Raw genomic sequence first — 15555 nt, 5'->3', positions numbered from 1 at the left:
TATATAATGGAATTACTTTCATTGATAAACATATAATAGTAATACAGTAATAACTGTTATTTTCGTTATTTGTTCTTTAATTTTACATCAACTTAGCTGCAAAGGAGAACAGAATTCTATTTTAAAAATATTCATGTTCAGTAAACTATTTCATGTATGAACTACAATTTGCACTTTTGAAACAAAAATATTATACCTTGCCATATATTTTGTTTAATATAAATATTAAACAAAAATATACTCTACTTCACTATTTTAAATTTTGACCACAAGTATAAACCTTAAGTGCTCATATAATGAATTAAGTTTGGTTTCCCCGTATTTGTAATCACTGTGCTGTTGTTGTTTATGTGACATCTGCTGTTTAAATGCAGGGATGTGTAAAAGCACTGGGGCTGAAGACATAGACTGCACCTGAAACAAGCTCAAACTATTCAAACCAATATAAACTGTTAAAATGAGCACCTGTAGTTGAATCCTCCTGTGTTAGGGATGGCTGTAAAAGTTAGTGGTCTCCAAGTCAACGTCCATGTAGAATACAATATTTATTAAAGGGTAAGTATTAAAAATGTACTAACATACTAAATATGCTTGCAAATGTTATTATTAAAACTCACGGTCCCTCAAAACGTTAAACATAGAATCACAGCATGATTCGGCAATTCCACGCCAAGATATATACCCGAGAAATAAAGACGTACATCTGCTCAAAACCTCATACATGAATAAATAAATGGTGGCATGTCCATACAAAGGAATATTACATGACAATAAAAAGGAAGGAAGTACTAACACATGCTACAACTGAGTAGTCCCTGAAAACAGCCCGTTAAAACTGAAAGAAAACTTTATATAGTTAAATGAGTTTCCCATACATTTTTTGTTCAGAAATCAGTGTTTTTAAACTCAACCCCAGGATTCAGATTTGCTGTGCAGTTGATCAGCACAGAGCACCCTATACTGATGAACAGTCCATAAACGTCTGCTGCTCTTTCCAAACTCCAAAACAGTACGAGTCCCCTGTTCCTACGGCTTTGGAGACACTGATCCCATGATTATCCCACTCTCGACACCAGCCATGGCCCAGTGCCCCTGGTCCTCTGAGTCTGGATCCCCGTGGCAGCATGGCTACCACATATGGCCCCTCTCTTGACTGTGCCCCAAGTCTGTGGGAGCCTGTGTGTTCTCCCCCTCCACATTCTTCTCCTCTGGTATTCCTCATCCCCCTACTCACAGTGCCACCAGCTCCAGCTCAGGACAACACATTTCCCCAGAGGTTCCCAGACCTACCCGCTACTCCACCAGCTCAAAAGAGATTTTGTCTCCACTTTGAGGGTCAGGGTTAGCTAGCGTTTTTGGAATCCTGACTTGCCTCCTGTCAACGTCATGAATGGTGGTTGGTTCTTACAGTGCTATACGTGCTATTTTTAAAGGACTTTCATGTACACTGCCTCCTGTAATTCTTGCACTTTTTAGGAGCTACACATTTTTCTAGCTCCTAGAACACTTTCTAGACATTTTCTCAATGTTGGTGATAAAACTGAGGTTCAGAGAGGTTAACTAACTTATCCCAAATCACACAACCACGAAGTGAAGGAGCTATGATAGAAACCTATGGTTTCTGCTTCCTCTTCCAATTCAGTATTATACAGAGGAGTAAACCACAATGAAATTATAAGTCTGCATAACTTTTGTTGATTGGTCTTGGAGCCTAACCACCATTATAGACCTTTTTTTTATCCTCTCTCATGGGAAAATGCATTTCAAATTCCAAGCATTCAAAGTACAAGTGTTCCTCTAGAGCATAAGTCATTTTTAATTTGAGGGCTGACTATCGTCTCTCCAACGAAGTTTCATTTTTATTGATTCCATTATTACACTAGTCAGGACCCAAATGGAAGATTCAAAACAAAGACTCTGGAGTCAGGCTTGGGCCTGCCACTTATGAGATGTCACCTCAAACAAATTATTTAACTTTTTGAGCTTCAGTTTCCTCCTCTGCAGGGCAGGTTAACATTACACACATAGGATTATCAGGAGAATTAATGAATAGGCAGGCAAGTAAAGTGCCTAGTTCAATGTTTGGCACTGAGTCCATCTGCAATAAATGTGTAATATTGTTTTAAGCGTGGAGTCAGGCTCACTACAACCCAGAATATATCCCCATTGGCCAGGAGGGGCCCTTGTTTATCCTGCTGTGCAGGCGGAATTAGCAAAGATGCCTCCTTTCACTCTTAAGATGCCCCAAAATGGATGATAAATTATATGGTCACCTTACCTGCAAATGGCTGGCTCGTGGGGCCCAGGAACGGTGACTTCACAGGATCATACAACCCCAAGGCCAGAGCTCCATAATTATACGAAAGTTGGGCCTCTGTCAGGAGCATCTCACCAGGGAGCTGAGAGCTACTGTTTGGATGTTTCCAGAAGCAAAGTTGAGGCTCTGAAGCCAGGAAGAGAGCTCACAGGGATTAGGGAGCCCAGCCAAAAGAACCGACAGTCACGCAAATGTCTGGTCAGCCAGGAGTCCTGCCAAGGAGCCAGGCCACAAGGGCAGGGTGGGGGCTGGAGATGAGGCCAAGTCGGCAAGCCAAACAGGAGGTGAGGGTGAGCCAGGAGACAAAGTGTCAGAGATATCAGTACGGGAGGTCAGCAAGGTGCCAGAAGAGCAATGGGTCTCACTGTGCATGGAGGGGGTACCTGGGCATTAGGCCCCTGTGGTATCTGGCTCCATCCTTCCTCATCTTTAAAGGAGCTGAGGCATTGTCTAGGGCACATCCGGGTTGTACCCTCCATGACATCACATATGTGTCAGGGTTGATCAGTGATTCTGAGACTGCCGGAGGTAACAAAGACTAAACAAAATGTTGGGGGACTTCCCTGCTGGTCCAGTGACTAAGACTCTCCTCTCCCAATTCAAGGGCCCGAGTTTGATCCCTGGTCAGGGACCTAGATCCCACATGCTGCAACTAAAAATTCTCATGCTACAACTAAAAAGATCCGATGTGCTGCAACAAAGACTTGGCACTGCCAAATAAATAAATACATACTAAAAAATAAAAAAACAAACATAATGTAAGCTGCGCCATTTAAATCTCCCAAGGCAACGTTTCCTCCATCTGCTCATGTCAATTTGCCACATTCAATAAACAGAATTGGCAGCATATTTTAATTTTACCTGAGTACTACTCACAAAGTACTGACTTCTCATGAAGTAGCTATCTTGTAAATAAGGAGTCGTGATTAAAACCCCTACTAATCAAGAGGCAAGCTTGATTAGAGAGAGGAATAACAGGGTGGGAGTCAGAATCTGCTTCTATCCTGGTTCTGCCTCTTTGTGACATTCATTTTATTTTTTTCTTTTGAACATTTTGTTTTGTATTGGGGTATAAGGAAAGTTATGACCAACCTAGATAGCATATTAAAAAGCAGAGGCATTACTTTGCCAACAAAGGTCCATCTAGTCAAGGCTATGGTTTTTCCAGTGGTCATGTATGGATGTGAGAGTTGGCCTGTGAAGAAAGCTGAGCACCAAAGAATTGATGCTTTGGAACTGTGGTGTTGGAGAAGACTCTTGAGAGTCCCTTGGACTGCGAGGAGATCCAACCAGTCCATCCTGAAGGAGATCAGCCCTGGGTGTTCACTGGAATAACTGATGCTGAAGCTGAAGCTCCAATACTTTGGCCACCTCATGTGAAGAGTTGACTCACTGGAAAAGATTCTGATGCTGGGAGGGATTGGGGGCAGGAGGAGAAGGGGACGACAGAGGATGACATGGCTGGATGGCATCACCAACTCGATGGACATGAGTTTGGGTAAACTCTGGGAGTTGGTGATGGACAGGGAGGCCTGGCGTGCTGCGACTCACAGGGTCGCAAAGAGCCGGACATGACTGAGTGACTGAACTAACTAACTAACTAACTAATAGCTGAGTAGGGTTTCTCAGGTGGTGCTAGTGGTAAACAACCTGCCTGCCAGTGCAGGTGATGTAAAAGACTCGGGTTTGATTCCCGGGTCGGGAAGATTCCCTGGAGGAGGGCATGACGACCCACCCCAGTATTCTTGCCTGGAGAATCCCATGGACAGAGGGGCCTGGTGGGCTATAGTCCATGAGGTCACAAAGAGTTGGACAAAACTGAAGCAACTCAGCACACATGCATAGCCAATTAACAATACTGTGATAGTTTCAGGTGAACACACCAAAGGGTCTCTGTGACATTGATTCTTGAGATGAGTCATTTCATCTTCCTGGGCTCATTTCCCCCAATTGTCAACAAAGAAATAATTGTTGTGAAGGTAAACAGAGAGTCCTGCAATGGGAGACCTGGGTTCAACCCCTGGGTTGGCAAGATCCCTGGAAGAGGAAATGGCAACCCACTCCAGTATTCTTGCCTGGAGAATCCCCATGGACAGAGGAGGCTGATGGGCTACAGTCCATGAGGTTGCAAAGAGTCAGACACGACTGAGTGACTAAGCACATGGGTAGTCAAGCACTACAAAGACTGTGGAGTGCTATACAAATACAAGTTAGAAAGATGATCATGTGGCAATTTTTTTTTCTAAAGTAGACGTTCATGATTTGTATTTAAGAAAGAAGCTCAGAAACATAACACCAAATTTAAATAATATAGCTGAAAGTGAAACTGTTCGTCGCTCAGTCTTGCCCGACTCTTCGTGACCCCATGGACTGTAGCCTTCTAGGCCCCTATGTCTGTGGAATTCTCCAGGCAAGAATACTGGAGTGGGTTGCCATTCCCTTCTTCAGGGGAACTTCCCAACCCAGGGATCAAACCTGGGTCTCCTGCATTGCAGGCAGGTTCCTTACTGTCTGGGCTACTATGGAAGTCCCAAATAACAGGTGAGGGCATCCCTGGGTGGGCTCAAACCACCAACCTTTCTGTTAACAGCCAAATTCGCTAACTGATTGCATCACAGACTCTCTTACCGAGCACAAGGTCATAATGAACAGGTTCTGTTATATTAGAATCAGGACAATTTCAAACACCAAAGAAATGCCTCTTGAATAAGTTACTGGGAGTCGCTAACCACACCTACCTTTGGAAACAGAAAATATAATATCGTTCCCCAAAGTTGGGGTAGATACAGGATAACAGGCCCATACTAGAATATTAATACTAATGGAATTTCAGAGTCTAGTTTTGAAGAAGGATGATCTTTCCCTTCCAACAAACACACTTGGTTTGAACCAGAATGCTGAGTTGATCTGTTCTGGCCCAATATGTCAACAGATGGAACAAGCAGCACCTTTGATCAAAGCACCATAGTGTTACAGAAAACGTGTGGGCCCTGGAATCCGATGAGCCCGGGCTCCTTTCCAAGCTGGCCCTGACTGCTTCTCTATGACTTAGGCAAGTTATTCAGCCTCACTGAGTCTCGGTGCTCTCACCTGGAAAATGGAAGTGGTGGTAGCCACCTAATCTAGTTGCTGTGAGACCTGAACTAAGTAACATCTACCACAATTCAAGTACAGTGCCTAGCACAGGGAAACGGGGCGGGGGTGGGGCGGCGGGAGAGATGGGGGAACTCATTGTCACTGTGAAAACACTCTGACCTCTGCCTTGTACTACCAGGAAGTCCGGGACCAGGACCACGGCAATTGTCTGCTACTAGTTAATGTGAGTGAGTTGTGAGATAAGGCTGCCAAAAAAGCTAACCCACCCCAGGCCTTGCAAATGGAAACATAGGGTCTGGAACATGTGTGTGTGTATGTGTGTGTGTTGTGTGTGTGTGCGTGTGCGTGTGTATGGGGAGCAGGGAGAAGGGGAGAGAGAGACCCATGTATTCTGCTTCAGTTAGACCACATCCCACATCTGGAGCTCCAGGCGTAGCTTACAAATGCCCTTCTTAAAATACAGGGCATCCAGAGGAAGGTGACAAGGAGTCCAGCGGGTGTGAACACTGCCTCATTTGGAGAGTGGTTGGAGAGTTGGAGGGTTAAACCCAGAAAAGACAAGTCTTAAGACAAAGTGAGAACTGTTTCCAACTAGGTAAAGGGTTTCCTGCAGAAGTAGGTGAAGACATATTCCCGGTGAATCTGAAGAGCAAATCAGGACCCAGAGGTAGAAATGACAGACGCACTGTGTGGCTCAAACGCAGGAGTGACTCCCGATCACCAGGAGCTCTTTACCCAGGGAAATATCACCTCACCAACACTAGGATCCAGGACTTCTGCCCTGGGCATGGGGGTGATCAACTGCCCTTTGAGGGCCCGTCTGAGTCAACTGGCCCTTAACAGAGTCCTGGATCTTATAATCCTGTTATATGGCACCCCACTCCAGTATTCTTGCCTGGAAAATCCCATGAACGGAGGAGCCTGGTAGGCTACAGTCCATGGGGTGGCTAAGAGTCAGACACGACTGAGCAACTTCACTTTCACTTTTCACTTTCATGCATTGGAGAAGGGAATGGCAACCCATGTGTTGAACACTCCAGTGTTCTTGCCTGGAAAATCTCAGGGACGGGGGAGCCTGGTGGGCTGCCATCTATGGGGTCGCACAGAGTCGGACACGACTGAAGTGACTTAGCATAGCATAATTTTTTTTGGTCTTATGAAATCATATTTTATAAATCTTGAATTTTTAAAAATGGTTAATTAAGGTGGTTATGCCTGAAGACATGTTAAAAGTCAGAGGAAATACTGAATATGTTGAGCTGTTTTCATTATCAGACTCAGAACACTTTTGATGATTTCCATTCCAGTCTGGAATTAGAGAATAAATATTTCCTGAAGTTTCCAGACACCATATACATACCTCTCCTGACTCCTCCTTCCCATTCAAAAATCCATCCTGGAGTCAGAGACCTGTTTGTTTGTTTTTTTTGTTTTTGTTTTTTTTATTGGGGCCGCACTCCGAGAAGTGTGATCTTAGTTCCCAACCAGGGATCAAACCCACGCCCCCTGCAGTGGAAGCACAGTCTTAACCACTAGACCTCCAAGTCAGAGTCTTATTTATTACTGCTTCATCTGAAAGTTAAATTATTTTTAAATTTAAAATCTAAAAATAGTGTATATCACTATCCTTACGCCATTTTAGTTTTAGTCTTCTTTCTCCGATTGTTCTACAGTTCAGAACATATTTGTACAGAACACTATACACCCACACATAGAAGGAAACTGATTAACGGGCCAATTCTGACCCTCTTTTCTCCCCCCAAATACAACAATTTTTATTTTTATTTTTTTTACAACAATTTTTAAATCTCAAGCATGGACTGCTATACAAGTTCAATTCAGTGCTCACACAATGTTCAGCTATTCAGCATGGGACCCTGGGGCTAAAGGCAATCTGGGAACCCTGAGTTTCTAGCCAAGCACCCCTTGAACTCATTTGAGCTGGGGCAGACCATCAGAAGCGGACATTTGAAACATGTCAGCAGTTTCAGAGGAGCACCCAATGACATTTTAATCTGAAAAATTATAAACAACCCCACTCCCACCACCAGCCCAGCCACCTCCCAAGGAATGTGCAACGTGGCGGATCTGAAGGAGCCATTGATAAGCCGAGCAGCTTTAAAGTGCCCTGGTGAGGCGCAAGTTTGACAGCAGAGATTATTTCTGATGCTTTCAAAGGCGCACACTTTATAAACGTATTGTGCATACACGGCACAGATCTGTTTCTATGCATGGTATATATACACGATTGCTGTTTAAAAGCATTTCAAAGCTCATTTAGCAATGGCTTCTCCTAAGTGCTGTGGGGTGAAAGATGAAGAGATAGAGAAGGCCAGGACTCTCCCCAAAGTATTATACTACAGATGCCCTATCTGCCAGCAACTTCCACACCATCTCCATCTTCCTCATTTGACAGATGAGGAAACTGGGATTCCAAGAGAGGAGGTGTTAAGGTTGTCAGAAAGTTAAGGCTAGGCCCAGGTTTTCTGATTCTAAGACTAGAGTTTACTATGTGATGATGGAAAGAAAATATCCATACTGTAAACCACAAGGCAATGCTAAAAACAGGCAAAGCCACTGGGGGCCAGGAGCCCTGGTTTTCATCCCAGGAGGCACACCCTGCCCCATTTTTTGGCTGCTGCAATACAGACCACAGGGTTCTCACCCAGATCACAGGAACAGTCATGCTGCTGGCATGCAATGCAGGGTCGTTCCTATGAAGCCAGTGAGCTGAGCTGCTGGCATCACCCTGCCTGCAGAGTAGAATGAGCCCTACATCGCTCAACCTCTGGGGCAGCCCCGGGTTCTCTATGATTGCTGTTTCCATCCACTCAGGATATGAAGAGGCAAATGGGAAAAGACACAAACCCCATCCCCTACATTTTGCCAGTATGTAGTCTTGCCTTTCAGCTTGGTTTACTCCTTTCCTGAAGGCTCGGCCCAGAGTACTAAACAGAGAGGTTATTAGCTCAGTTCAAACATCAGTCAGTTGAGTGGAAACACCCAGCAAACCACTTGGATTTATGAAGCAACTGGCAGAGTCACTGATGACAGTGGAAAAGCCATTGGCCTTAGACACAGCCTCACTCTCTTCTCCACTGTGACTCCCTCGGTGTCTATGTTTGTTTATGCAGATGGGGTCTTCATGTACTGGCTTCTGGGCCCCAGCAAGGACCCACACAATGAAGCTTGGGGACACTGTGGACACGGCACAGTCCCAGAACAGTCTGTCCTTTCACTGGCCGCGGTGGAATGAGCACAGCTCTGTGAGCGGGCATGCAGGGCATCCTCTGACTGCTAGCCAAGCCGGGCTTCCAAGTTCCCCACTGTAACCTTGGATACGGCAGGGTGGGGGTGGCAAGGCACTGTGAAGGGCCTTTGTTTGTCACTGGAGGCTCCTCAGAAGGCGGGTATGGATGGCTGGGTTCTAGGCCTGCCAAAGAAGGAGGGAAAAGAATGGGAAAGAGGAGACAGAACTGCTGCAGGCCGATGAAAAAAGGACCCCGGTGGGGATAGATCCACTGCATGAAGCTCTCCGTGTCTCCAGCTCCCCCTTAACACCTTTTGATTCCGCTTAGCTGCTCCCACACACACAGGCTGCGAGGACTTTACACAGGAGGACCAGGAGGAGCCTGTGGTGTTTGCTCAGCACATGCACACAGTTCTGCCCTGTGGTGGCATCTCAGGCAACCCTGGGGTTCTCAACACAGGCTCCAGTGGCTCCAGACTAAGCAGCAGAGAATGGTGAACTTGGTGACCATCTGCCATCATGATTTTAAAAGACACTGAAGTGGCAGAGATCCTGAAGTCTTGAGCTCAGGGTAACTTTCAGGGACTCTGCACCCTGGGCCCATATTCTCAGACAAACTTCCTTGTCATAGGGTTTTTAGGTGCCTTCTAAGGTGCTGAGGTGTGTGGTGATCATGTCATGACATCCCATCATGGGTGATTAAGTTGTCCAACAGAAATTTCTTGGAATAATGATGATCATTATTTTTCTAGGAGCTATCATTTCAAGCATCTATATATGCCAGACATCTACATATATGATTTTATTTCCTCTCCCCAACCATCCTGAAAAGTGGGTATTATAATCCTCTTTAATAAATGAGAACATGAGAACACAGAGGTTCAGAGGTTAAGCCTGCACAACTAGGAAGGGGCAATGGTAGCTTGTCTGTCTGATCTCAAAGCTTGTATCTTTATGATAATAAACACAGATGAGAAAGTAATGAGCAAATGCCACATTCAATTTTAAAACATCTTATACATTGTCTAGAGGCTTCCCTGGTGACTCAGTTGGTAAAGAATCTGCCTGCAATACAGGAGACTGCCCACAGTGCAGGAGATCCAGGTTCAATCCCTGGTTCTGGAAGATCCCTTGAAAGAAGAAATGGCAACCCACTCCAGTATTTTTGCCTGGGCAATCCCATGGACACTGGATCCTGGTGGCCTAGAGTCCATGGGGTTGCAAAGAGTTGGACACGACTTAGCAACTAAACCACTATGCATTGTCTATTGCCATATAATATGTATTCAATTTAGAGTATCACTTTTTCATTTCCAAGGGCACAACTCATTTCCCTGCTGCTTATACCAGCCAGGGAACACAAGATGTCCAAAGTGTGATGTGGACACTGAAATCTCTCCGGCAGCACTGCTAGAAGCATAGTGTCTAGAAAGAGGGAAAACACCACTCCAGGCTCCTCAGCTGACACCTGGCACATCAAGTCTCTTTTGGGGCAACACAGTTTAAGTGGGGCACAGGGAAACTGGGCCAGGTTCAAGAAAATCTACCTTGAAGGACCCAAAATAATGTCCTGTGCAGAAAAACAGGATCTGAGCTCTGTTGGCTTGGGAAAGAGTTGGAGTTTCTGGCAACATGTAGGAGTTGGGGTGGTGGGGAGGAGAAGCGACAGAGTAGAGATTGTCAAACTTTGCAATGCTGTGCAGAAGAAGTCAGTTCTCCAGTGCGATGCTAACAGGCAGTCAGTTCTTTATGCTTGTAAAACTAGTGTGAGGATGTTGCCGACTGCTCGACAGAAGGCAGGGTTTCCAATCTGCAGCACTGTTCACAGACAGACGCGTCTGCTTTGTGAGGAAATAAGTTTACCACTACTGGAGCAAACAAGCATCCATGACCTTCATAGTAACTTATTCAGTCACTCAGTCGTGTCTGACTCTTTGCAACACATGGACTGTAATCTACCAGGCTCCTCTGTCCGTGGAATTTTCCAGGCAAGATTACTAGAGTGGATTTAAAGTTACTTTGTACCCCTAAGTCCCACAATTAATTCATAAATATCCTCTCAGATCTTATATTTATTCCTCCTAATATTTCATTGCATTTAATCTGTTATATTTGGTAGACTCTACTTGAATTAATTGTATTTTTAAATACTTTGACATGAAATTAATAATTGATGGTTTTATAAAAAATCTTTAAAGAAATTTTGCCCCCAGATACTTGACCTTTTTTAATCAGCCAAACATTTAATCCTACATTCATAATCCAGGGCATCTGAAACAGATCTCTTGTCCACCAGGGAGTGTAATTTATCTATATGAGCTCATTATTCCATATTTTCCTACCTAGTGACCATCATTTCAAATACCATCATCATTTCCCCTTCTAAAAAGGAACAGCAGCAAGATAGACTCTTTTGGCATTTTCTGCCCTTGAATGTTGAACTTACTATTTTGGCAACAGCATTGTATACATATTCACTTCAGTTCATTCATTCATTCAATAAACATTTCTGGAGTGTCTAATATTGTTCCATGCCCTGATGAGACAACAATGAATAACACAGATGAAATTCTGTTACTGTGGAGCTGCCTTTTAATGGAGGAAACAGACACTAGGCAAGATAAAAAAGTAAATATGTACATGATAAACAAAATATATCTTACATGGTTCTCTTTAGATGTACTAAGTGAAGGTGAGAGTTGCTCAGTCGTGCCCAACTCTTTGCGACCCCATGGACTATACAGTCCATGGAATTCTCCAGGCCAGAATACTGGAGTGGGTAGCCTTTCTCTTCTCCAGGGGATCTTACCAACCCAGGGATCGAACCCAGGTATCCCACATTGCAGGTGGATTCTTTATAGGCTAAAGAAAAGAATAAAGCAGGAAGAGGTGTGTGGGTTGTTGTTGTTTAGCCGCTAAGTTGCACCGGACTCTTTTGTGACCCACCAGGCTCTTCTGTCCATGGGATCTTCCAGACAAAAATACTGGAGTAAGTCGCCATTTCCTTCTCCAGGGGATCTTCCCAACCCAGGGATTGAACCCACATCTCCTGGTTGGCAGGCAGATTCTTGACCACTGAGCCACCTGGGAAGCCTAAAGTGTGTGGGAGAGGTGAGTAAAGGAGGATATTTCAGTTTAAATAAATGGCCAAGTCCCTTTACATATTATTTAAACAGTGGGAGCCCCACTAAGGAAGGTGACAGTTGAGTTTAAAGTCTCAAAGGAAGTGAGTGAGTGTGCAGGGTAAGTATTATCAGAAGAACATTTCAGGCAGAGGGAATTGCATGCAGAGATGAAAACCCTCAGTCATGCTCCGGACACTTGCTGAGGGCTTAGCATCAAGTGAGACAAAAAGAAGTACAAAAAGAAGTACAATACAGGGCTCTGCACAAGGAGGCTGAAGAGGAAAGAACACATCTGCACCTGAAACAATAAGCAGTCAACTGCCAAGGCTAAACTGCAAGTATCTGAAAAACTTCCCTTTAGTTACACTGGACCAGCCATTGTCCCCCAAAGTACTCTCACATGCCTCCACCTGCAGGCCTCTGATGGTCCACCACCCAGGTCACGTGCTCTTCCCAGCCCAGCCTGAACTCATCCTCCTCCAAGGAGCTCTTCCGGGCCATTGGACTGTCCGACTCTTAAACAATAGCAGGCCTCACCCTCCACCTAACTGAATCGGAACTCCCAGCTTCACAAGACCCACAGGTGATTCCTGCACACACTGAAGTCTGATGAACTCTCGGCCACTCATCTTCAAATGTGGCTGCACCCTGTAAAACCCTGAGGAACTTTAAAAAAATACCAATGCCTGCTTCCACCTTCAGAGATGCTGATTTATAGTCAGCACGGGGTGAGAGTAGGCCTTTGAGAATTTTTTAAACTTCCCAGGTTTGATGCTAATATGCAGCTAAGTTTGAGAATTACTGGTAGCTCTTCTCTCATTTCCCTCAACGTCCTCTCCCCACTGTTTTTCCCTGGCTGTCGAACAGCATGCCACCAGTCTTGAGGTGGATTCTTAGGCATGTGGCACCAGAAGTGGCTTCCCCTCTACTCGTTATCCCCTGGCTCAAGTGCCCTGTACTCACCTCCCTCCTGGAGAACTGCACAGAGTGAGGAAGACAGCTGAAGGAGGCAGGAGGGCAGTGGGAGGGGAAACGGAGCAGACTCCCCACCCAGCAATGTGGCCTTGGGCAAGCCACTTAAATTCCTTCTCTGTATAGTGTGAGCAACAATACTCTCCAGTCTGCCTCCTGGAGTCACAGGATCTTGGGGAATGTCAACAGAGGTCATGTGTTAAAGTGTTTTTAAAATCGGAGGGTACTGATATGCCTGAATGACCATCAAAGAATTGATGCCTTTGAACTATGGTGCTGGAGAAGACCTGAGAGTCCCTCGGCCTGCAAGGAGATCAAACCAGTCAATCCTAAAGGAAATCAATCTGAATATTCATTGGAAGAACTGATGCTGAAGCTGAAACTCCAATACTCAGCCACCTGATGCAAAGAGCTGCCTTATTAGAAAAGACCTTGATGCTGAGAAAGATTGAAGGCAGGAGGAGAAGGGGACAACAGAAAACGAGACAGTTGGATGGCATCACTGACTCAATGGACATGAGTTTGAGCAGGCTCTGGGAGATGGTGCAGAGAAGGCAATGGCAACCCACTCCGGTACTCTTGCCTGGGAAATCCCATGGACGGAGCAGCCTGGTAGGCTATAGTCCATGAGGTCGCGAAGAGTCGGACACCACTGAGCGACTTCACTTTTATGCACTGGAGAAGGAAATGGCAACCCACTCCAGTATTCTTGCCTGGAGAATCTCAGGGACGGAGAAACCTGGTGGGCTGCCATCTATGGGGTTGCAGAGTCGGACACGACTGACACGACTCAGCAGCAGCAGCAGCTGGGAGATGGTGAAGGAAGGACAGGGAGGCCTGGCATGCTGCAGTCCATGGGGTCACAAAGAATGTGACACGACTGAGCAACTGAACAATGTGCCTGAGAACTGGTGGGACATCCTGGCGAGGAGTCTTAGGATGTTCATTTCCAACTTAAAAAATCTGCCTTTCCCCTACTTCCCAAATCTAAGCAAATAATTTTAAGCAAAGTTTGATCTTTAACACACCAAAGGAATGGGTATGACCATGCAGTGTCTGTACTGACATGTCTAAGTGCCATTCAACAGATCTCAATAGACCTCACTGCGCCATCGGTGACCAGAAGGCAGTCATTTTGTGGCTTGAGGATATTTTAATTGTCACCAAACACCCTGTCAGTGTTCGATAAATATTAACCAATGAGGCCCAATTTAAGATTGTAAGACATAAGATCACAATATGCTTCTACTGAAGACTATTACTTATTGCTTACCCACATGCTCTATTTTCACCTTTTAAGGAAAAGCATAGCATCTTCATTAGTCCTTCTGCTAATGTGTAAACTGAAAGACCAAAAGACCCTGGCACATTCGAAATAAGTTCTCTGTTTTACTGAAAGGAGTGGTCCACCGAAAGTCAGGTTAATTGCCAAATACCAGAAGTTAAGAACAGATACAACTGTAGTGCCTTTAACCAGACCAAGCGCTAGCTGTGGAGAGAGTCCAGAAAGGCCTCTTTGCCCAAAGAGATTTTCCTCACATCCCTCCTTAGAAATTCTTTGAGGACTTCCCTAGTGGCGCAGTGGATAAGAATGTGCCTGCCAATGCCAGGGACACGAGTTCTACCCCTGGTCTGGGAAGATTCCACATGCTGAGTAACAACTGAGCCCGCACCGCAACTACTGAAGCCTGCATACTCCAGGGCCTGCGAGCCACAAGTAATGGGCTCCTGTGCCGCAGCTCTGGAAGGCCACTGGCCCTAGAGCCAGCAAGCTGCAACTGCTGAAGCCCACGCTTCGAGAGCCTGTGCTCCATAACAAGAGAGGCCACCACAGTGAGAAGCCTGTGTGCTGCAAGGGGGAGAAGGCCCTGCCCGCGGCAACTAGAGAAAGCCCACATGCAGCAACGAAGACCCAACACAACCAAAAACAAAGAAGTGTGTACACGTCAAAAAAAAAAAGAGAGAAAGAAATTCTTTGAGGTTCTCATTCTGGCAGTTTCCTTGAATACATACAAATGCCCATGGGAGGGGCAATAAGAAGGTCCCAACATCTTGGTGTGAACCAGATGTTGAACAGAACAACGGTGCCCAATTTCTGGTTTTCACAAATCAATTTTAAATTATTTCAGAGAATTCACATAGGTTCACTGATTCTGTATTTTTTTAAGAGAAGACATCAACTAAAAAAATAATAAAACATTATTATTCCATAGTAGAATGGACAGTTCAAAGTAAATAAAGTTTTAAAGAACATAATTTCAGAATAAAGGACTGTTCTCAAGAAAGGCCAGTTGAAGTCTTAAAACTGTGATGATACCACAGATAAATATGTTACATAGTCCATACTTTTCCTAGGGCTCTGCCTGTGTGCTAGGAGGATTTGAAGTCCAATCCCAAATAAAGGCAATGCCAAAGAATGCTCAAACTACTGCACAATTGCACTCATCTCACACGCTAGTAAAGTAATGCTCAAAATTCTCCAAGCCAGGCTTCAGCAATATGTGAACCGTGAACTTCCTGATGTTCAAGCTGGTTTTAGAAAAGACAGAGGAACCAGAGATCAAATTGCCGCTGGATCATGGAAAAAGCAAGAGTTCCAGAAAAGCATCTATTTCTGCTTTATTGACTATGCCAAAGCCTTTGACTGTGTGGATCACAATAAACTGTGGAAAGTTCTGAAAGAGATGGGAATACCAGACCACCTGATCTGCCTCTTGAGAAATTTGTATGCAGGTCAGGAAGCAACAGTTAGAACTGGACATGGAACAACAGACTGGTTCCAAATAGGAAAAGGA

At 44.9% G+C, this 15555-nt stretch overlaps 1 protein-coding gene across 3 annotated transcripts in view; it reads right to left on the bottom strand.

The window, feature by feature from the left end:
* The window catches only part of ARHGAP31 (Rho GTPase activating protein 31), a 122519-nt gene that overhangs the window by 76316 nt on the left and 30648 nt on the right, over positions 1-15555 (bottom strand). The window contains exon 1 of one of the 3 annotated variants that reach the window (XM_059882835.1): positions 12752-14560. The exons of 1 other annotated variant lie outside the window; for it this stretch is intronic. In XM_059882835.1, coding sequence (XP_059738818.1) covers positions 12752-12956 — 205 coding nt within the window. In that variant the 5' untranslated portion in view covers positions 12957-14560. Of the gene's footprint in view, positions 1-12751; positions 14561-15555 lie in introns of those variants that run through there. One more of the 3 variants, XM_059882806.1, reaches the window with a different exon arrangement.

This window comes from Bos taurus, chromosome 1 (genome assembly GCF_002263795.3).
Source record: "Bos taurus isolate L1 Dominette 01449 registration number 42190680 breed Hereford chromosome 1, ARS-UCD2.0, whole genome shotgun sequence".
Lineage (NCBI taxonomy): Eukaryota > Metazoa > Chordata > Mammalia > Artiodactyla > Bovidae > Bos > Bos taurus.
This window is presented reverse-complemented; position numbering and strand designations above follow the sequence as displayed.